Source organism: Taudactylus pleione, unplaced genomic scaffold (assembly GCF_031769625.1).
Source record: "Taudactylus pleione unplaced genomic scaffold, aTauple2 ptg000211l, whole genome shotgun sequence".
Lineage (NCBI taxonomy): Eukaryota > Metazoa > Chordata > Amphibia > Anura > Myobatrachidae > Taudactylus > Taudactylus pleione.
Window position 1 is genome coordinate 525,508 of NW_028284613.1, and position 23,115 is coordinate 548,622.

The following is a 23,115-nucleotide window of genomic DNA, read 5'->3' on the forward strand; positions in this document are numbered from 1 at the left end:
GTATGTGACAGATATAATTTCAAGTATTTGTGAGATCAAAGAAAAAACATCCCTACACACACCTGTTAGAGCTGTAGGAAAAGGAAAGGTATAGACTGACAGTATCAGAAAGAAAGGCACAGACAGTCAGCGCTAGCATTTGTCACATACCATGCAGAAAGAAATACTCACTGCACCTTGGCACTACAATCAACCTGCCCAGATTCAGTGTCTGGGAGGGCTATAGTGCTGCATACACTGTCCCTTCAGAGGAGAGGTATACAGGGGGACCAGTCCGAACGAAGCCTGAGCGATCTGCGCTGCAACCAAGGAAAAGATGGCCGCCGTAGACCTCAGAGGAGGTGTGGCCGTAGAAGGAGTGCAGCTCAGCAACGCCAGACCCGATCGGAAAGGCGCGCTGAGCTGAGGGGAGGAGCCGCTAAACAGGGAAGGCTGCCTCCCCTGGCCGGCTAATAACCCTTGGGTCGCCGGCTCCCGCTGCCGGCAAGGTTCCGTAGTGGTCAAGTGGGCGTGCGGGGTATGGGGGGGGGCATCGCCACTGCCAGCACCTCCGACCTGTCCCCAGAGACCGGAGGCAACAGACTGCATTTATACGCGGATCACCACAAGCAGTGACCCACGACTTTACCTGTCCACGTGGATCCGGCAGCAGTCTGGGGAGGACACAGAGTCCGGCTAGCACAGACTCTGGGGTCCCGCCGAGATCCCCAGATATGTACTGGCGTCGCGGCACCTGCGGGGTGACGGAGCGGCTGCTTGGATGTCCAATGGACAGTCCAAATTTGCCTGCTCTGAACAGTTTAAAAGTAAAATTAGGATTTTGGTACTTACCGATTAATCCCTTTCTCCGATTCCACAGGGGGACACTGGAGTCTCAGTACAATGGGGTATAGAAGTGGGTTAACCGGGAGCTGGCACCTTTAAAAAATTTGAATGGTAGCTAGCTCTTCCCCCTCTATCCTCCCCTACAGGTCAGTCTAAATAAACTGTGCCCGAGGGGAGCTGGAAAGTAAGGAGAAAGGAGACAGAAAAGCTACAGCATTCATGTACAAAGAAATAAACAGTTCTATAAAAGAAAAACAACATTCCAATCAGACTATAGAAACACAAACAACCGTCTGAACCTGGAAAACAGTAATTAATGCAGGTAGAGCAGCGCAGAGTGGGCGTCCAGTGTCCCCTGTGGAATCGGAGAAAGGGATTTATCGGTAAGTACCAATATCCTAATTTCTCCTTCATCCACTAGGGGACACTGGAGTCTCAGTACAATGTGGACATCCCAGAGCTCACATCCCGGGTGGGAGAGCGCTGAAAACCCTGCAAAACTGCACGGCCAAACTCTGAAGCAGAGGCCGCAAAAGTATCCACATCTACTAGGATGTGGAGATAGGCACCTTTTATGTCTAGGGACACAAGAAACTCGTCCTTCTCTAGTCCTGCTATAACAGACTGGAGAGACTCCATCTTGAATTTGAAGGCTCGAAGATAAGGGTTTAGCTCCTTGAGGTTGAGAATGGGTCTCAGTGAGCCGCCCAGCTTGGGCACCACAAACAAGCTGGAATAAAAGCCCTGACCTCTTTGATGGGTTGGAACATTTACTACCACCAGCGACAATAACAGCTTCTGTATTGCTTCCTGAATTACCACTCACTTTTCTGATGCCAGAGGTAAACCGTAAGTGAAGAAACGAGAAGGCGGTTGGATTTTGAAGTCCAACTTCAGGCCGTGAGTAATAATGTCCCGGACCCAGGCGTCCTGACAAGACTTGATCCACACTTCTTTGAAGTGCAGAAGACGAGCTCCCACCCTGGAATCCCCAAAATGAGAAGGGAGAGCGTCATGCAGAAGGCTTTGCTGCAACCTTGTCCTGCTGGGACCCAGATGCAGAGGCTGTCGAAGCTCTACCACGGCCTCTAGAACCGCGGGAGAAGGCCGGAACTTCTCTGGAACGTCCTCTAAACCTTCCAAAGACAAGAAAGGACCGAAAGGAAGGTCCTGCTGTAGGTAGTCTAGGGGGAGGAGCAGCAGATGGTAGGTAAGTGAATTTACCACCTGTAGCTTGTGAGATCCACTTATCCAACTCCGTACCGAAAAGAACGTCCCCCGTAAAGGGAAGAGCCTCTACTGCTCTCTTAGACTCCGCATCTGCTTGCCATTGACGCAGCCAAAGAGCTCTCCTAGGTGATATAGCTAAGGCCAAATCTAGCAGAAAGACCACATATGTCCTTAGAAGCTTCCCCAAGGAAGGCAGCTGATTCTGCAATCTGTTCGGCCAGTTGAATGAGATGTTCAGTTTGCGTTCTGGTCTTAAGACCTTCTGCAAGCTGCGTAGCCCAGGTTTCTACCGCCTTATTTACCCAACAGCTAACCAGCGCTGGATGCAGTGATACCCCTGCCACCGTATATATATATATATATATATATATATATATATTGTGATAGGATCACTGGTAAAGTGGTCTGTGGCAGGTACATTTGTCCCAGATTCCTGTCATTATGTGTTTTAAACCCCCAGGAGAAAGTCTGCAGTGTAGCAGGCTTGAGTTTCGGCTTTTTGAAAAGCCGGCTTGGGACCTGGGGGTTGTGGGTGAGAGGAGAGGGAGGGCTCCACCCACGGCCACTCCAGGGTTTGGTTCTCGCAGCCTGGTAACAGGTTGTTAGTTTTCCACCTGAGAGTGGCCAATATAAGCCTAGTGTGTTTAGGGCTGATTGTCTCACCTGGGAGAGCAGACAGGGAGTTTGCTCAGAGACACTTGGAAAACCTATCTGTGAGTACTGTGCTGTGCTTTGTTGCTGGCGAGGGCATTAGGCCCTGCCAGGTTCTGGTAGTGAGGGAACTACCTGTGAAGTTGGTGCCCCGACAGGGCTAGGATTTATGTTTTCTTTATGTTATTTCTGACATTGTACAATAAAGACTGGCGCCGACCAGCTTGTACTCGCTTCCAGACTGGTGTGCTGCTTCCCTGCTGCTGTGTGTGTGTGTGTAAGGAAGGAGTCCCCTACCCAGGAGAGGGACCTCCTAATCTGACTGTGTCACAATATGGTGGAGAGTGCGGGCATCCACACACACTGAAGTTGCAGCGAGAGGAAAACTTTCCATTTAAAAATTAAAGGGACAGACACCCAATTTGTGAGTGTGGAAATAACAGTGTGTCCTTGGAGTCCCATAGAGGAGTCATCAGCCAATGCTTAGAGAGGCAAGGTTCAGCTTCCAACCTACCCCACAGGACAAAATGGAGGAAATTATTAAGGCCTTACTCCAAGCTACAGGAGTTCGACGAACAAAGCTCAGCAGGAATCTACCAGGGCTCAGCAGGAATCCACCAGGGTGCAACTGTTGGCCTTGGAGACAGCCCAGAGGCAACAACAGGTCGCCATCGAGGAAACCTGCCAGGCCATAAAAGAGGTGGTACAGCACCTGGTCGCCCGGCCCAGAGATGTTACTACTAGTCCTCCCACCACCATTCACTCCATACGATCCAGTCACTTCCTCCAAAAGATGACTTCGTGCGATGATGTGGAGGCCTATCTCGCCGCATTTGAAAGAACGGCCGAAAGGGAAAGTTGGCCCCAGGAGCAGTGGGCAAGTCTGGTGGCACCTTTTTTGTCTGGGGAGCCACAAAAAGCATATTTCGACTTATGCCTGGCTGATGCCAAGGACTATAAAAAACTAAAACAGGAGATCCTAACTCGCTTGGGAGTCACCACCTTTGTTCGTGCCCAACGGGTCCACCGCTGGGAGTTCCATATGGACAAGCCTCCACGTTCACAGATGCATGACCTCGTCCATCTGTCCTCAAAATGGCTACAGCCCGAGACACTGACGGGACCACAGATCGTGGAAAGGGTCGTGATGGACCGGTACCTGCGATCATTACCCGCGACTCTGCGCAAGTGGGTGAGCCATGCAGACCCTAAGACCGCGGACCAGTTGGTCGAGCTAGTGGAGAGGTACGTGGCGGCTGAGGAGCCGAGGAGTATGCCCCACCAAGCCCCGATGGCGCACCGGCGAACTCCCACAGGCACTGGTAAGACTGTTCCAGGGGAGAAGGGTGCTGGGCAGTGGGATGTACCTAAGACTGAGGGTGTAGAACCTGGAGACAGGCCTGCCAGGCCAGGAAGGTTCTTGCCCCGTAAACGACTAGACATTAATATGATTCAGTGTTTCCGGTGTGGTGACTTCGGCCATATTTCCGCTAATTGTTCACTTACAACTGAACCTATGCAATGTGATACTGCTCATGTCTACCGCAGGGGGTCTTTCTTTGCACAGACAGCCTGTACGGCTGACCGGCAGGCTGAGACTGATAAGCACATGTGTGTACTCACTGTAGATGGCAACCGAGTAGAGGCACTGTTAGACTCTGGTAGCTTGGTGACACTTCTAAAAGCTGAGCTGGTGAACCCCTTGAGGTATAAGGGGAAAACTGTTGATGTGACCTGCATACATGGGGATACTCGATATTATGTTACTGCCGAGGTGAACATCGAGACACCATGTGGCTCTGCTATAGTTTCTGTGGGTTTGGTGCCTGGTCTGATGTACGATGCAATATTGGGGAGAGACTTTGCTCACTTCTGGAAATTGTGGGAAAGCCGTTTTGTTCCAGAAGTGAACAACCCCGGTCCACTTGAGAAGGTTGTCGATATAGTGGAGGAGGGAGTTTCTTCTGAGTCAGAGTTATTCCCTTTTTCTACTATGAATGGCGAACTAGAGAATGCGGAGCGTGACGGTGGCCCGCCAACTGATGTGCCTCCCATTGAGGTGGGAAGTGTTGTTGGGCCAGTTGATAGTCTGCCTGATTTAGAGGTCAGAAGAGAGGTCTTTGCCGTGGAGCAGTTGAAAGACCCTACTTTGGTAAAAGCCAGGAAGAATGTAAAGGTAGTTGATGGTAAACCCGTAGACCCTGATAGTCCTTTGTCCTATCCCCACATGGCAATGTGTCAGGATTTATCCTGCCCTGAGTGTCAGTATCATGCTCCCAGACCACGTTTTAAGGGACCACTAGTTCCATTGCCTATTATAGAGGTGCCGATAGTGAGAGAGCACCTGAAACAGGCTCAACAGGCACAGCAGAGGGTATACAACCGCAATGCTCGGTTACGCAGCTTTGCTCCTGGGGACAGAGTGTTAGTGTTGGTTCCCACTGTGGAAAATAAACTTTTGGCTAAATGGCAAGGGCCCTTTGAAATCTTAGAAAGAGTGGGACAGGTCAATTACAAAGTTTACCAGCCGGGGAAAAGAAAGCCGGAACAGATATACCATATAAATCTGTTAAAGCCCTGGAAAGATAGAATGGTACTGTCGGCCGTCCGAGCCCCTCCAGTAAGTCCAGGGCCCATAGTTCCCGAAGTGACAGTGGCAAAAACCCTGTCGGCAATTCAACAACGAGAGGTCAAGGAGTTTCTGGTTAGAAATAGGGTGCTGTTCTCTGACGTACCTGGGAAAACCTCAGTCGTTAAACATGATATCATCACTGACCCAGGGGTTAAAGTTAATCTAAAGCCCTATAGGTTACCAGAAGCACCAAGAGCATCGGTGTCGAAAGAAATAAAAATTATGCTAGAGTTAGGAGTTATTGAAGTATCACATAGTGAATGGTCAAGTCCCATTGTGTTGATTCCAAAGCCCTACGGGAGTGTGCGTTTCTGCAATGACTTCCGAAAGTTGAACAGTGTTTCAAAATTCGATGCCTACCCGGTGCCACAGTGGAGAAGGAGGCGTTGGCCATAAAGTGGGCGTTACAAACTTTAAAATTTTCGGTGGAACACAGGCCAGGGGGCCTGTTTAAAGCAAACGCGTTGTAACGCGTTCATTGTTTGGGGGCTTCAGTTGTTCCGCCCCATAGGTCGAAACAAAGGGGGGGTATGCGATAGGATCACTGGTGAAGTGGTCTGTGGCAGGTACATTTGTCCCAGATTCCTGTCATTATGTGTTTTAAACCCCCAGAAGAAAGTCTGCAGTGTAGCAGGCTTGAGTTTCGGCTTTTTGAAAAGCCGGTTTGGGACCTGGGGGTTGTGGGTGAGAAGAGAGGGAGGGCTCCACCCACGGCCACTCCAGGTTTTGGTTCTCGCAGCCTGGTAACAGGTTGTTAGTTTTCCACCTGAGAGTGGCCAATATAAGCCTAGTGTGTTTAGGGCTGATTGTCTCACCTGGGAGAGCAGACAGGGAGTTTGCTCAGAGACACTTGGAAAACCTATCTGTGAGTACTGTGCTGTGCTTTGTTGCTGGCGAGGGCATTAGGCCCTGCCAGGTTCTGGTAGTGAGGGAACTACCTGTGAAGTTAGTGCCCCGACAGGGCTAGGATTTATGTTTATGTTTTCTTTATGTTATTTCTGACATTGTACAATAAAGACTGGCGCCGACCAGCTTGTACTCGCTTCCAGACTGGTGTGCTGCTTCCCTGCTACTGTGTGTGTGTGTAAGGAAGGAGTCCCCTACCCAGGAGAGGGACCTCCTAATCTGACTGTGTCACAATATATATATATTAGGGATGTGCAGGCTTGGATAGGTTCGAGTTTGCACGTTGAGTTCGGATTTTTCCCTCCAAAAAAATGGAACTTTTGTCCAGGAATGATGATGTTCGTCCATGTAAGATGACGTTTAGCCTCTTTCTGAGTTCCGTTTTTTTGGAGGGAAAAATCCGAACTCAACGTGCAATATATTATATATTATATATTATATATTATATATATATATATATATATATATATATATATATAGTAGATTTTAACATGTTTTCCAGCTTCTTGTCAGAGGATTCTTTTAAGGAAACAGCCCCGGGGAGTACTGTCTTTTTGGAAAGAAGGGACACTGAGGGATCCACTGCTGGAGGAGTTTCGCATAATTTCCTACTTTCAGGCGGAAAACAGGAGATATGGTAAGAACTTACCTTTGTTATCTCCGTTTCTACAAAGTCCTTAGGGTCCACAGGGATACCTTGGGGTATAGGGCTTGGCTCCAGCCATGGGCACCACAGTCCCTCCCAGGATGCAACGGGCCCCCTCCTATACCCCGCCCCCAGGCCAAGGCACCTCAGTTTTAGTATCAAGCAATAGGCGGGGAGAGAGGAAAAAGGAAGAAGAAAGTCTGGAACACACAAGAATCACATTCTCATAGAAAAGGGAGACAGAAACTGGTGATTAGAACAACACCCTACGGAAGCACAGGGCGTCACGGCGGGCGCCCTGTGGACCCTAAGGACTTCGTAGAAAAGGAGATAACAAAGGTAAGTTCTTACCATATCTCCTGTTTTCTACCTCAGGGTCCTTAGGGATCCACAGGGATACCTTGGGGATGTCCCAAAGCAGTATCCTTCAAGGGAGGGGATGCTCCTGTGCCGAGAGGAGAATCCGCTGCCCGAAGGAAGCATCCTGAGAAGCAAATGTGTCAAAGACGTAATGCTTGACGAAAGTATGGACAGAGGACCACGTGGCCGCCTTACAAAGCTGAAGAGCTGAGGCGCCACGTCGAGCTGCCCACGAAGGTCCCACAGATCTTGTAGAATGAGCTTTCACAGAGGGTGGCACTGGAAGTCCCTCATGAGTGTATGCCTCAGAGATCGCCATGCAGATCCATCGTGCCAAAGACTGTTTATTGGCAGGCCAACCCCTCTTATGAAATCCATATAGGACAAACAAAGAGTCCGATTTTTTTTTGACGTAAGCTATTTCAGATCCACCGAACCCAAAGGTTCAAATGGAGGATCCTGTAGCGCCTTCAGGACCACAGCGAGATCCCATGGAGCTACCGGATGGACATAGGGAGGCTGGATGCGAAGGGCACCCTGCATAAAGGTACGGATATCAGGCCGCGTAGCACTCATTCGTTGAAACAAAACCGACAGGGCAGAAACATGCACCTTCAGTGAAGCAAGGCGTAGACCTGAATCCAAGCCTGCCTGAAGGAAAGCCAACACTCTCGAGGATCGTACGCTTTAGGGCAACATCACTCAAAATAGGTATGCCACACCCTGTGGTAAATTCTAGCTGAAGCCGGCTTACGAGCATGTAACATGGTATTGACCACCACTCTAGAGAAACCCTTGGACCTCAAGAGGGAAGTCTCAAGAGCCACGCCGTCAAAGATAGCCGACTCAGGTCCGAGTAGAGACAAGGACCCTGAGACAATAGGTCCGGCCTCTGCGGTAACAGCCAAGGAGTGTCGATGGATAGACACTGGAGATCCGAGTACCAACTCCTTCTGGGCCACACAGGGGCCACCAGCAGGATCTTGCCTCCTTCCTGCCTGAACTTTCGAATTACTAGAGGCAGCAGGGAGAACGGAGGAAACAGGTACGCGAATTGGAAGTTCCATCGTGCCGACAGAGCGCCCACCAGGAGAGCTCCTGCGTCTCTTGTTCGGGATCCGTACGCCCACAGCTTGCGGTTGTGTCTGGAGGCAATGAGGTCTACTTCGGGAAGACCCCACTTGTCCACCAGGAGTTGGAACACCTCCTGGTGAAGAGACCATTCCCCCGGGTGTGCATCGTGGCGGCTGAGGATGTCCGCGTCCCAGTTGAGCACACCCGGAATGAAGACGGCCAAAATGGCCGGAAGATAGCCTTCTGCCCAAGTCAGAATGCGGGACACCTCCCTTAGAGCCGCTTGGCTTCGAGTTCCTCCCTGACGATTTAGGTAAGCCACCGTGGTGGCGTTGTCTGACTGTACCTGCACAGGTTTCCCCAGCAGGAACGGTCTTGCATGCTGCAGCGCCCTGAACACAGCTCGAATTTCAATATATTAATTGGCAGGTCCGATTCCTCTGACTTCCACCTGCCCTGGAAGACGTGTGGGCCTGTCACAGCGCCCCAGCCCCGAACGCAGGCATCCGTTGTTAGAAGGACCCAATCCGACATCCAAAACGGATGTCCCCAGCTGAGATGAGACTTTTGCAACCACCACGTCAAAGACAGGCGCACTTCCAGAGTGAGCCTGATCATCTGTGTCTTTATTCGACGGGGATTTCTGTCCCATCTGGACAGGATCAACATTTGTAGAGGCCTGGAATGGAACTGGGCATACTCCACAATGTCGAACGTTGACACCATGGACCCCAGTAACTTCATGCTTAGAACATTGCGTATCTTGGACTGCAACAGGGCTTTCCTCCGTCAAGAAGATCCTCTGTTGCTGAGAGTCCAACAATGCCCCGAGATGGACCCTGAGAAGGAATTAGAGAGGACTTCTTCCAGTTCACTATCCAGCCGTGAGCCTGCAATACTGATATTGTCAGTTGTAGATGGCTGCAAAGGACTTGTGGCGACCCTGCCAACAACAGAAGGTCGTCCAAGTAAGGTAACAGGCGAACTCCCTGCAACCGCAGGTGTGCCACCATTACCGCCATTACTTTTGTGAACACCCGAGGAGACGTGGAAAGGCCACTGGTAATGGAGGTCCGACACTGTAAATCTGAGGTGACGCTGATGAACCCTGGCAATGGGGATATGCAGGTAAGCATCCTGAATATCCAGGGACACCATAAAATCCCCAGGCTGCATAGCTAAAACAAAAGAACGCAGAGTCTCCATTTCTAACCGAGGGACACTTAAAAACTTGTTCAGGGACTTGAGGTTGAGTATAGGTTGGTATGATCCATTTGGCTTTTGAACCAGAAAAAGGTTGGAGTAATATCCGGTCACTCTCAGGGATAACGGAACAGGTTCTATTACTCCCATCTGAAGCATAGAACGCACCGATTCTTGGATCGCTGGAGCCTTCATTGGATCTGAAGGACGTGCTGTTACAAAGAACTGATGAAGAGGCCTTCTGCGGAAGGAGAGGGCATATCCCTGAGATACCACCTCCCTTACCCAAGTGTCTGTGGTGGTTTTGAACCAACACTGGCGTACTGCAGAAGTCGGCCTCCCACCTTGGGATCCCCCAAGGGGAGGCCCAACCCGTCAGGCTGAGGGTTAGTCGTCCAGCTTGGCAGCTGGACGTCTGGTACTCCAAACTTGCTTCTTGGTCTTAGCGGTCTTTTGGGGACCTGAAGGTCTCGGAAAAGACTGAACCCTAGGTTTTCCCGGAGGGCGATAGGGCCGAAAGGACGGATTTTTAGACCCAGACGGAGTCGGGGCTGAAGGTAGACATGCCGATTTGGCAGCTGCCAACATGTCCACTATTTTATCCAAAGCTGGTCCAAACAGGACCTGCCCATTACAGGGTAAGCATTCCAAGCCTTTCTTGGATTCAGCGTCTGCCCTCCAAGAAAGTAACCACAAGGAGCATCGAGAGGCCACAGCCGCCGCAGAAATCCTAGAAGTAAGCAGGCTCAAATCCAAAGCTGCTTCGTTAATATACGTAGCAGAATCCCAAAGGTTACCCACTAACATAACCTGTTCGCTGGTACCCTCAAAAGCAAGTGATGCTTCCAAAGCGTCCGCCCACCTTTCCATAGCCTGAGCCACCCAGCAGACAACCATAGCTGGTCTAGATGCTCCTCCAGCAAGGGAATAGATAGACTTTAGGCTAGGGATGTGCAGGCTCGGTTCTACTCGGCTCCGTTTGGGTTTTTTTACCGAATCTTATTGGGTATCAGCTGTCACGAGTTTTGGATAGCCAATAAGATTCGGTAAAAAAAAAACGAACGGAACAGAGTAGAACCGAGCCTGCACATCCCTACTTTAGGCACACCTCCACTTTAAGGTCTGTAGTATCCGTCAGAGAAGACATAGACGGCATAGGCAAAGTTGCGCTCTTTACTAAGCGCGTCACGTGAGAATCCACCTGAGGAGGAGACTCCCATTTAGTGAAGTAATCTTCCGCAAAGGGATATGTATGAGCCAGACGCTTGTGAGGTTGAAATCTTTTTCCCGGAGATTTCCAGGCCTCCTCCATGTGATCAACTAGCTGGCCAGATGGAGGGAATACTGCTGCAGCTCCTTTAACCTCTTTAAAATAAGCATGAGTAGGCGCTGCAGGTAAGTTGTCGTCAGTAATTACCATGGCCGCACGAACTGCCCGTATGAGGCCTGGAATGTAAATACTAGGCTTAGCCTCTACCCCTACTTGAGGAGTGTCAGTGTCCGACAAATCCAGAATTTCGCCCTCATCGGACGAGCCGTCATCCTCATCATCCTGAGCGGATGGATATGACAATAACGGTCTTTTAGCAGGTCTAGATTGATCCTGCTGAGAGCCCCGCACCCCAGAATCAGACAAACCTGGGTCAGCCTGATTAAGGACATGTCGCGGGGGGCACTGCAAACAGGAGGCAGGACTGCTGTGCAAACCCCTATTGTGGGAACGTAGGAGGGGCTGCAAGCCTATTTACTAGAACAGTCAGGGCTTGTGCAAAACAAACCCAAGATGGTTTCTGAGAGGTGCTGGGTACCGCAGAGGTACCAGGGATGGCCAAACATGCAGCACATAACCCATCCTGAAGTACCGCCCCCTCCGCCACACCTGCTTTACATCTGGAGCAGGAAAATAGGAGAGGTGCTCCTCTAACTGAGTCCTCACTGGACATAGTGGTATGTGACACTCCTCTCACAGAAATAAATCTTAAACTGTGAGGTAAATTCCTACCCAGACAGTACTGGCACTCAGAGGGCTGCTCAGGAGGAAGAAATAGTAAAATGGCTGACAGGAGAAAGATCAGGCACACAGCGCTAGCATAAAGACACATACAATGCAGAAACCCTGCACTAAGTGCACTATCACTTACACAGATCTACAGCCTGGCAGTGATAGCGCTACATACGCTGACCTTATACTGGGAGGAGAGGTATGTAAGGGGCACCCAGGCTCCGCACCCTGCACCACAGCGTCTCGCTCATAAAATGGCCGCCAGAGGATGAAGGGAGGCGGGCCTGGGGAGGATCACTGCCTCAGCCCGCCAAAACCACAAGTAAGGCGCCGGAGAGCAGTGATGGGGAGGAGCCTCCTGTGCGCTACAGGGAAGGCATCCTCCCCTGGCAGGCCATTAACCCCCCGGGATGCTGGAACGTGTTCCGCAACGCTCCAGCCCCGTATCCCTGGTGGTCTAGTGGAGAGCGCAGGCATCCGCCTGGCTCCACTATACTGCCGTCCCCATGGAGCCCCCAAGCCCTGGGGACGCCGGACTGAGTCAGCGGGCGCTTACCGCAGACCCCGCTGCTTACCTTATGTAGCCCCCCGTAAGTCTGGCCACAGTCCAAGGCCCCCGGGGGTTCCGCTAGCTGGAACCCCCAAGAGCCTGCCGAGCTCCCCGGATCGCTACCGGTGGCCGGCGGGGGTGTCGGAGCGGTAGCATGGACGTCCGCTGGACAGTCCTATGCTACCGCTCTTGACGATCTTCAGGGGCTGTTCTACACAGCCCCCCTCTGCGATGACCCAGCTCCCAGGCGGGCACCTACTGAAACTGAGGTGACTTGGCCTGGGGGCAGGGTATAGGAGGGGGCTCGGTGCATCCCGGGAGGGACATCTTTAACTCTGTGGTGCCCATGGCTGGAGCCAAGCCCTATACCCGAAGGTATACCTGTGGATCCCTAAGGACCCTGAGGTAGAAATAGGTAAGACGACAAAAGTTTCTTTGAAATTTGAAACTTCTTATATGGGTGTTTCCAAGCTGAGGTTAGGATATCATCCGACTCCTCTGATGCTTAAAAAGTGACTGTCTGAATCTTTTACCAAAGATAGACGGTTTAGTAGTCACCTCTATTTCTTCTATATGTAAAACCTGGCGTACTGCAGTGATTAATGCATCTATGCCCTCAGATGTAGGTTCGGACTCTTCAGGAATCTGATCCTCCTTCTTCCTGAACCTCGCCCTCTTCTGGCTCCTGCACCTCTTCCACATCTGAATCATCCCAGCGTAAGGTATTTTGAATCAGTCTCTTATTAGGGACACTATAAGACGAGGCTGCAGGAGGGGCCTGGGACATTACCTAAGTCCCTCAACAGATCTGGCTAAAGAACGAGCCCAATCTGGTTCGGGTGATCTTTTTCTGATCACCTCCCTGTCTATGCGAGCTGCTTCTAGCTCTGCAGACAGTTTTGACATAACAGATGTCAATTGCTCATACCATATAGGCTGAGCTGGTGTGTCAGCAGAAAGAGGCTGAGAAACACACTTGTCACACAGCAGGGAAGTGTTAGACTGTCCCTGTGTGAACTTCTCTGCACAATTTTTGCAGGAGAAGGATTTTTGTGCAGTTTTGGATCCTTTGGAAGACATGCTGCAATACTCTGTCACACACACACAGTAGGTGAAGAGACAGATAATATAGAGACTGTACAGTGTAAAGGGGCACAAAGGGAGATATGCTAAGACCCTTGCAGTGCTAAATTAATAGTGCTATTAAATTGCAGATGAACCTGCGTTACTGGCCTGATCACAGAACTATGTGCAGTCTCCTTGTGCAGCAGGATGCTTAAAATGGCCACCAGCGTTCTTGATAGAAGTGCTGGGGCTGCTGGGAGGCAGGAGCAGAAGTCCGCCTTAGGTTCCGCCCCCTCCGCTATTGTGCCCGTTCTCAGTGCTAGCGGTGCCTGCTAAGTGTACCCACCTGACGGCTGCTAATCAGCCCCCCATGCGCAAACAGTGACCTGACTCTGGCCGGGCACCAACTTAAACTGAGGTGCCTGTGGTTCGGGGGCGCGGTATAGAGGAGGATGGACCCAATGCATTCTGGGAGTTAAAGCTTTTAACTGCGTGGTGCCCGTGGATCCAGGTCCAGCTATACCCCAAGGTCAACCCTGTGGACTCCCTATGGACCCTGAAGAAGAAATTAGATTTTAAAACTCTAATGCTGGGTGCACACCTGGCCAACTTGTCCACCGACTGAGCGCGTAGTTGGTAAGCCAATACACACTTAGCAATCTGCCACTCGATAAGTCTGAGTTGGTCCCTGCAGCAAGTGTATAAGCGGTCAGCAGGTCGCCCGTACACATGGCCAAATGCACTGATATATCTGCAAAGTATATCAGCACAGGCCGTGTTGCAGGGCCAACACGATAGGTCTGTGAACGACATATCGTCTGTACACATGGCCTATGCGATATGTTTTTTGTCGGCTAAGCGAACAACATATTGCATAGTGTGTACACAGCAGTAGAGGATACTTTGGGCACAAAGGTTGACCACATGTTTACAATGTTTTGTCAAACTGATCCACTATTTGCATTGCTACGATATATGGGTTCATTCGAAAAAGATTTTGCAGAAACCGTGGAAGGACGAATTTCTCTACGTACAACCAAGGGTTATGCAGCGAGTAGCTTTAATTCTTAAACAGACTGCTCCAAAATGTAGCCTATGTGGGTACCACCAGCTCAATAGATTGCAGCCTCTGTTATGGAGTATATTGCCATTTTTATGTGTAGCGTGACCATTACTTTCCCTGTCCTCCTTCACCGAAGCAGACATACAAAAACTCTGTGGCTATTTTAAGTGACATTTAGACTAAATAAAGTCTGACTGATGCCCCTCTTCCAGACTTAGCTTTGCAGAACCCCGTGATCGGGTGTGGTATAAAAAATCATCAGTAACAAGGTCGACAGTCGATAGGTTGACACTAGATGGTCGACATGGACAAAAGGTCAACAGGTACAAAAGAGCAACCAACAATGTTGACAGTGTTAAACATGTTCAAATTGTCGACACAAACATGATCGACTTTTTTTGTATTTTAACACTAATCTTAACCCTAACCAACTCTTAGTATCCAACTCTAACCCTCCCCCTGGTGCCAATACCTAACCACTAGTGCCTAACCCTGACCGTTACCCGCTGGAAGCCTAATGCTAACCTTACAAATGTTGAAAAAAATGTGTGCTAAAAGGTAATGGTTCTCCCTCAGTCACTATATACTTCCAAACACTGTTCTTTTTTTGCTGAAACACTGCAGCACTTAGTGTAACACCAGCCATAAAAAACAAACAATATTTTATGCTGCCATGCAAAATCACAAATAACTGTTTATAAGGAAAAAAAAAAAAAAAAAAAAAATTGAAAACTTACCTTATCATGCATTGTCCAACCAACATATTTTAAATAACTGTCATTTAAAAATGCGTCACTATACATTTTCATCCAAACACCAATCTCCTCTATGCATATTGCTCTTATTTCAGCAATAGCATCTCTAGAAGATAAAAACCAAAAACACCTTATTACAGTAACATAAAGCAAGAATACCAATTAAGCAAATATGTCGAAGACCTTTCATACCCCCTATAGCCTATGGACCATTTATAAATGCCCATTATGGAAAACATATATCTAAAAATGCCAATTAAAGCTAATTGCATTTTCTACCAAAAGTGATAAATGATAAACCTGATAAATTAATGTCTGATGTTCTAGATTTCTGAAGTGGATAAATAACCTCAGTAATATCCTCCTAGTGTCAGGCTGGGATGTAGTTAAGAGACTGGTGTCTCAATGCCGACGCTGGAATCCTGACAAAGGATTTAAGATAGGCGTCGAAATACCTACGCTTATATTAATCCCGACGCCAGAATCCAGGACGACGCCAGAATCCAGGACGACGCCAGCCCAAACAAAGGTAAGCTGGTCTGCCCTTAGTGTTAGCCACAAGGGGGGTAGGTTTAGGTAAGTTAGCGAGGTTAGCGTTCAGTTTTTTTTGGGGGGGTGAGGTTAGGCACCCCCTAGGGGAGAGGGTTAGGCCAGTGGCTCCCAAACTACTTTGTATCACAACATCCTAGATTATCAGCATTATTTTCACTGCCCCCCTAAGCCAAAAGTTTGTTATTGAGAAATTCTGAAAAAAATTTAGTAAAGTGAAGTAAATTGTGCTGATCTCTCATCCTTAGGTTCAGTTATGTGGTGGTGGGACAGGTTTGCACTTCTGTTTGTTCACATATATACATTACATTTACCATAAATAATTTGATTGGTGCTGGACCACCAACCTGAGGCACCCCTGCAAGTGTCCCAAGGCGCACTGTTTGGGAAGCACTGGGTTAGAGACTAATAGGGGTATTCAATATGGAGCGAAAACGCCGTTTATGCGAGGTTTTCGCTCAGATGACGTCATTTTTGCCAGTTTTACTTTTACACCGTATTCAATTTGAAAACTTTTCGCCGATGCGAAAAGTATATTGCATTCGACCCTGCGGAAAAGTATCACCAAGGAATAGGTGGCGAAAAAAAGTGCAGAATTGGGGTTTTGGGGTGTAACATTTCGGAAACCACCCTGCAACCTTCAGACAGTCCCCCAAAGGTAAACTGTGTAAAAAATAATAAAAAAAAATACCTCAGAAGACCCCAAAAATAGCACTTTCACTTTGGGGGTGAAAAAACAAATTGGGGGGTACAAAGTTAAAAACCAGCGAACTACAATCTAGGGCGGTCCCCAAGTATGCCCCAGGTGTTTTTTTCATTGCAGGCGTTTGGGGCAGGTGGATTTTTCACGTTTTTTACAACTTCACTTTAGCAACTTCTGAATATGCTCACCCCCATTTTCAAGTACCCCAAATTTGCTCGGACTACTTATTTTCTGCAAAAAAACCTTCTAAATACTATTCTTCACCACCTTCTCAAATCCCCCAAAATAGCAGCTATTCAACCCGTTTAAAGACCCCAAAAACCTTCAGCAGGGCTAATCGGGGGTATCCAGAGTGATCCCCCATGTCAGAGCATCTTTTTGGGGGTGTTAGGGTGATTTCCCCAAAATAACAGCGAAGTTTTCGCTGATTTCACATTCGCCAGGTGCCATTTTCGCCGATTTCATATTGAATACAAGCATAAGCGGGGACGCACACGATACTTTTTCGCTGGCAAAAGCTCCAATGTGCGGTGAAAACTTTGACGGCGAGGTTAACGTTTCATATTGAATACCCCTCTAAGGGTGGAGGATTAGTTTAGGCACGAAGGTGGAAAACTTAGGTTTAAGCTCTAACAGGGAGGGTTAGGGCGCGGGGTGAGTGTTAGGGTTAGGGGGAGAATGGGGGAGGAGGGTAAGTATACTTAGCCGACCCGTCAGGATACCAACCATCGGGATGTCACGGTCGGTATTCTGAAAGGAGGCATCCAGACAGCCGGCATTACATACCCATTCCGTTAGGCTAGCCAGTTAAAAACTAAAGAGAACTAGATCAGGTCTATATTGCCTGTATTCACAGGTAAACCCAGCAAATTGTAACAACTAGCAGCTGCCTTTCAAGTTACTATTAGATGAAGTATTTAATGAATCTACAAGTGCTAGCAATAGGGTTAAACCAAACTGCGATATCTTAAAGTTAAATGTAATGTAGCACATTATGGTATTCCGAAAGCATGTCATACAACCCCATTTTCTGAAGGTTTCCATAGTAACATACCTGTATCTGTGTACAAAAACGCCTTTGAAAATTGCATTCATCATGTTTTCTATTTCATCCTGGTTTTCTTGTAACTGTATGGGGGAACAAATAGGAACATACAAGAAAGATTTTTTTTTTTACATAGCAAGCCAAGTTACATACCGAAGAGTAAAACCAACAAGTGTCCAAAAGATATTAGTCTAGGGCAGGGGTAGGCTACTTCCGGTACGCTAGGTGCTGTGGAAGTACACATCCCAACATGCCTTGCCAGTTTTAGCATGCCCTAACAGCAAAAGTAGGGCATGCTGGGATGTGTAGTTCCACAGCAGCTGGAGAGCCATAGGTTGCATATGCCTGGTCTAGAGCTTGCTTCATTTAAGAGACAGATCCTTCTTCTCACGATAACTTATGCAAAATGACAGCCTGCAGAAATGGGTCTATTAAGAATAGCAAATCTCAACTGACTGTTAAGGGATGATTCAATTGTTTTTGGGGTGGCGATAATTAATCGGCACCCGACAAAGCAATTCAATTGTTTTGGGCGCCCATTAAGTATCGCTCCCAAAAAGTACTGCATTTAGCCAAGTAAAGTGGCTAAACCTGTCTAAAGTACCTGTTAGGGATCCCAAACTGAGTTTTCACACATATCTGCTCGCCACCTCAGGAGGCAGCGAGCAGAAATGTCAGCACCGGTGCCCTATCGGAGCAACAACTGAATTGCTCTGTCAGGGTGCCCATTACTGAACATAGAGCAAAAATACAGAATTATGGTATAACATATCTTTGATAATTCCTTTTCTTCGAAGTCCATAGGGTCCACAGGATCTACCTTGGGATATGTAGTTGGATCACATCCAATGCACCAAACAGCAAAGCTTTGGAGCTACCAGCATGCACTCCTCCTCCTCACTATATACCCCGCCCCCAGGCACAGGCATTCAGTTTGTAACCAAACCTTACGGCAAGAGAAGGAGAGTGGAGAAGGAAGAAAAATTGCACAAGAAACACTCAACATGTGAAGAGGGAATCTGTGAAAAAAAGGCTTAAAGAACAGATCCCAACTGAGGCCAGGTGAGTCAGGGTGGGTGCCCTGTGGACCCTATGGACCTTGAAAAAACAAAAGGAATTTTCAAAGGTATGTTATATCATAATTCTGTATTTTTTCTTCGGGTTCCATATGGTCCACAGGATCTACCTTGGGGACGTCCTAAAGCAGTTCCCTTATGGATTGGGACGCACCTGCGCAGAAAGGAGAATCCGCCGCCCAACGGAAGCATCCTGGGAGGAAAACATATCAAATGAGTAGAATTTGATAAACGTATTAACGGAAGACCAAGTGGCTGCCTTGCAAAGCTGTTCAGCCGAGGTGCCATGTCTTACCGCCCATGAAGGTCCAACGAACCGAGTGAAATGTGCTGTCACCTTGTTAGGAACAGGGAGAGCAACCGGTGTATAGACTTGAAGCCAGCGAGCCAACGTCTGTTTGTTTGCTGGCCAACCTCTCCTGTGAAATCCATATAGGGAAGAGAGAGAGGGAGAGAATCTGATTTCCTGATGGAACTGGTCCAATCTATGTAAATACGAAGCGCTCGAACCAACATCCAAGGAAGCTTCACCTGTAGACAGGTCTGAATACTTGAAGGCCGGGACTACAACTTCCTAATTTATATGAAAACGGGAAATCACCTTAGGCAGGTAGCCCACCTTGGTACGGAGGACAGCTCTATCTTGATGAAAACTCAGATATGGCGAGCGACATGACAGTGCAGCCAAGTCAGAAACTCTACGAGCTGAAGAGATGGCGAAGAGAAAAACAGTCTTCGCTGTCAGCCATCTTAAGTCCACCTTATCCAAGGGTTCAATGGGATGTGTTTGGAGAGCCCTGAGAACCAAAAGACAAATCCCACGGTGCCACCAGTAGGAGAAATGGAGGTTGCAGCCAAAGAACCCCCTGAAAGAATGTTCTAACATCCGTCAGAGGGGCAATCCTGCACTGAAACCAAACTGTCAAAGCAGAAACTTGGACTCTCAAGGTAGCCAGGCGAAGGCCTAGTCCACAGGTTCTCAAACTCTGTCCTCAGGCCCCAAACAGTGCATGTTTTCCAGGTCTCCTCACAGAATCAAAAGTGATATAATTATCTCCACCTGTAGATCTTTTCAACTGTCAGTGAGTAATGAATACACCTGTGCACCTGCTGGGTTACCTGGAAAACGTGACCTGTGTGGGGTCCTGAGGACAGAGTTTGAGAACCTCTAGCCTAGTCTAATCCCGCCTGTAAGAAAGCCAGTACTCTTCCTACTTTGAACACTTTATTTTCTGTGGGAACACCACAGAAAAAATGCATGCCAAATTCTGTGATAGATGCGAGCAGAAGCCGGCTTTCTTGCTCTCAGCATCGTCTGAATGACAGAAGCAGAGAAACCCCTGGCCTTCAAGATGGACGACTCAAAAGCTATGCCGTCAAAGCAAGCCTGCTCTTTTGTTGTATCCACTATAGTCTCCTTCAGAGACCTCGTCCAATCCTCCATAGCCTTGGTCACCCAGTGAAAACATTGATTTCAAGTGAATATCAAGCTTTCTATCCGTAACCTCTTTTAAAGAGGATGCTGCAGGAATAGGTAATGTAGCGCTCCTGATTAATCTTGTCCAGTGCGCATCTATCGTTGGGGGAACCTCCCATTTATTACACGCCCCTGGTGCAAATGGGTACCGAGAGGTTACATTCCTAGTGGCATGAAAATGCTTACTCGGAGTATCCCATGCTTCAGACATGAGATTTGTCAACAGTCCCAAATGAGGGAAATAATCCTTCATCACCGCCTGACATCTAAAGATTACCTCCTTAGATGTCAGAGCAACCTCCTCTTCCTCTATATTGAGGACAGATCTCACCGCACTTACTAGAGCGGGAACATCCACAAGGGATTGATGGTCTTCTTTCACTGAGACCAACCCAGAACTCTGAGACCCATTATCTGGTAGGAGGACGAGTCAGACTTCTGAGGCAACACATGACGAGAACCTCTCGTGCCCCTGCTTCTTTACTGCCACTGGTCTATCCACCTGCGGAGAGGCTGACGGTAGTATACTCTTGCTAGAATGAGCAGCCGCATTAACCCAACAGGGATTCATGGGAGGCAAACACATGGGATGATGTACATGCTGTGAGTTATCCATAGCATGAGGCACTACAGCAGCTGGAGCCCATACCTCCGTGGCTTTACCTATTAGGACAAAACCTCAGGTGTGATAGCCATCCATCCAAGATGGCTCTGGTGCTGGTGTACCAGATATATTCGATAACTGTTTGCAATAGTTATTACAGAACCCATTCTGGTTAACATCCTGGTCAGACAGGCCTGCAGAAAAGGACTTACAGGATATAAGCACTGGAGGGCTCCCATCCTCACCTTTACATTCAGACATGACAAAAAAAAATGTATAAATGGTATAAGGTATACAATATTAATGCAATGTGACTTTTGTATCAATGAAACACCTCACACACCTTCATAGGGATGAGGAGAAACACAGTGATAGTTGTACCTGACAGTTTTGAAAAAAAATAGGCAGTGTACACACAGCAGCTAGCATACAGTCACACACAATGCATAAATGCGCAAAATTGCTACAGCAATAAGGACTCTGGATCAACTGACCAGCCTCGGAGGGGTGATGGTAGGGTACAGAATACGCTATATGCCAAACCCAAGGGAGACGTATATAGAGACAGACCAAACCCCTGAGACCAACCACTTCAGCAGTGCACGGACAAACGCTAAACTGCACGCGTCTCACACACAAGGTGGTCAATTATAGCAAACCAGACGTGGGAATCCGTACCCTTTGCGTCTGGCGGGGGGGGGGGGGGGAGCACCTATCTCCCCTAGGCTGCGATTTTGACGGCTGAGCACGGTGCCCTCACTGTAGCAAGACGTTGACTAGTGCGCTCTAGTGAATCTTACTACCCATCCCCGGCAACAGATGATATGGCCCCGATTGCCTTAGTGAGGACACGTTAAACGAGGCCTTCAGCTGCAACCGCCTCCCATGCATCTCAACACGGGAGGCGGGGGACTGCTTCGCGCACGATTCGAGAGGAATCGCTTACCTGACATCTCCGTGACCCGACTGCAGTCCCGGAATTCAGCGTTAAGTCGCTAGCTAAGTCACGTTGAAGCCTGCAGAGAACCTCAGGGCATATAGCGGTGCTGGTGTTTCAGCGTCGGCGGAGGTAGACGGAGTCGCAGTACAGCGTCATTACCGGCAGCTGGTACTGCTCAACTTTAAAGTTTTGAAAACTAAAGGTAAATCATAAAAGAAAAAAAAGCTTAGGACTGCCTAGGCAGTCCTGCTGCATAACAGGAGCAACTGGCTTGCCGTGCACCAAACAATAAAACTAAAGGCCTGTGACGGGGGGCAGGGTATATAGTGAGGAGGACCAGTGCATGCTGTTGAGCTCCAAAGCTTTGCTGTTTGGTGCACTGGATGTGATCCAACTATATACCCATTCATGGGCAGGATGTACTTTACGTGGATCTATTCACACAGGGAATATTCATACTGCCATACGTGTCACTTTTCCCATACATGCCTTGGGTCCTTGCATGGTTCATCACCCACAGTGCAACCTTAGTAGTGCGCCCATCATGGCTGCCTCACCTGGTACACTGGTGTATGGGGTGAAAAATACATGGACCTGACTGTTATGGTGGGACCCTACTCCTAGCATCAGGACACTGCAACCACACTCATTTTGTGTCATTTCTTCTAGGCGTAACCTATTCCACCCAGGGTAATCCTACGCAGTGCGCCCAAGACGGCTTCCTCACTTTGTACCTTTTGTGGGTGAAATATATAAACCATGGAAGTTATTTCCCAAAATGTCTGCACCAACCCTGCAATATGCTTATTGTGCTATCTAGGTTTCGGTTGATTTTAATTATCTCTGTATGGTTTTCTATTTTTTGTAACACCAAATCCTTGTACAATGTACCAGGTTTTCTGATGTCTTTAAAGCGACCTCGAGTCCTAAGGGAGAAAAGCGCTATATAAATATAATTATTATTATATGCACCTTCCTCCCAGTCTACACCATCTGTGTCTCACCTGTTTGTCTGCCCTTCGCCTTTAGAATGTAAGCTCTTATGAGCAGTGCCTTCTAACATCTTGTGCTTCTCCTTACTTTACCTTTCATCTACTTCTTACTCCCCACTAGGGCACCTAACACTTGGCTGCTTAAGCTCTGCTGCTTATGTGGGTGTTGTGGTTGCTAATGTAGCAATGTATACTATACATGTCCTTGTCTTGCATTCTATTGTATTGTACTGTAAGTCTTTGGTCACGTATTTGTTTATATATTTTGTAAGGCGCTGCGGAACACTTGTGGCGCCATATAAATAACTGATAATAATAATAAAAATAATAATAATACCCCTAGGTAGATGCTGTGGACCCTATGGAACACAAAGAAGAAAAAAGGATTTATGTGCTTACCTGTTTTCTTGGAATCAATAGTGGACACAGGCTTCAACACTGGATATAGGTGGCTGAACTGGAATCTGGCACGCAATAATTATACTTAAAGTACCCTATCCCTACCGACACTCATAGGACGCTGAGGTAAGAACTTTTCTAACCCCTACCTTAACCCTCCCCCCCCGGTCCCCAAACCTAACCCCCCCTTTTTAGTTCCTAAACCTAACCTCCCCTCCACTAAATCGAAGACCCTCTCCCCGGTACCTAAACCTAACCTCCCCCTCCCAGCACCCGAAACCTAACACTCCGTCCCCGGTGCCTAACCCTAACCAGCTAGCTACCACTACCCTCACCTAACACCCCGATACTTACATTCGGGATGCCGA

General features: G+C 48.3%; 1 protein-coding gene across 2 annotated transcripts in view; it reads right to left on the minus strand.

Moving 5' to 3' along the window:
- STAG2 (STAG2 cohesin complex component) overlaps positions 1-23,115 on the minus strand; it is a 230,982-nt gene that overhangs the window by 114,505 nt on the left and 93,362 nt on the right. For both annotated transcript variants that reach the window (XM_088478188.1, XM_088478189.1), the window contains exons 10-11: positions 17,269-17,342; positions 14,945-15,068 (exon numbers count right to left, since the gene is read on the minus strand). In XM_088478188.1, the coding sequence (XP_088334314.1) occupies positions 14,945-15,068; positions 17,269-17,342 (198 nt within the window). The remainder of the gene's footprint in view (positions 1-14,944; positions 15,069-17,268; positions 17,343-23,115) is intronic.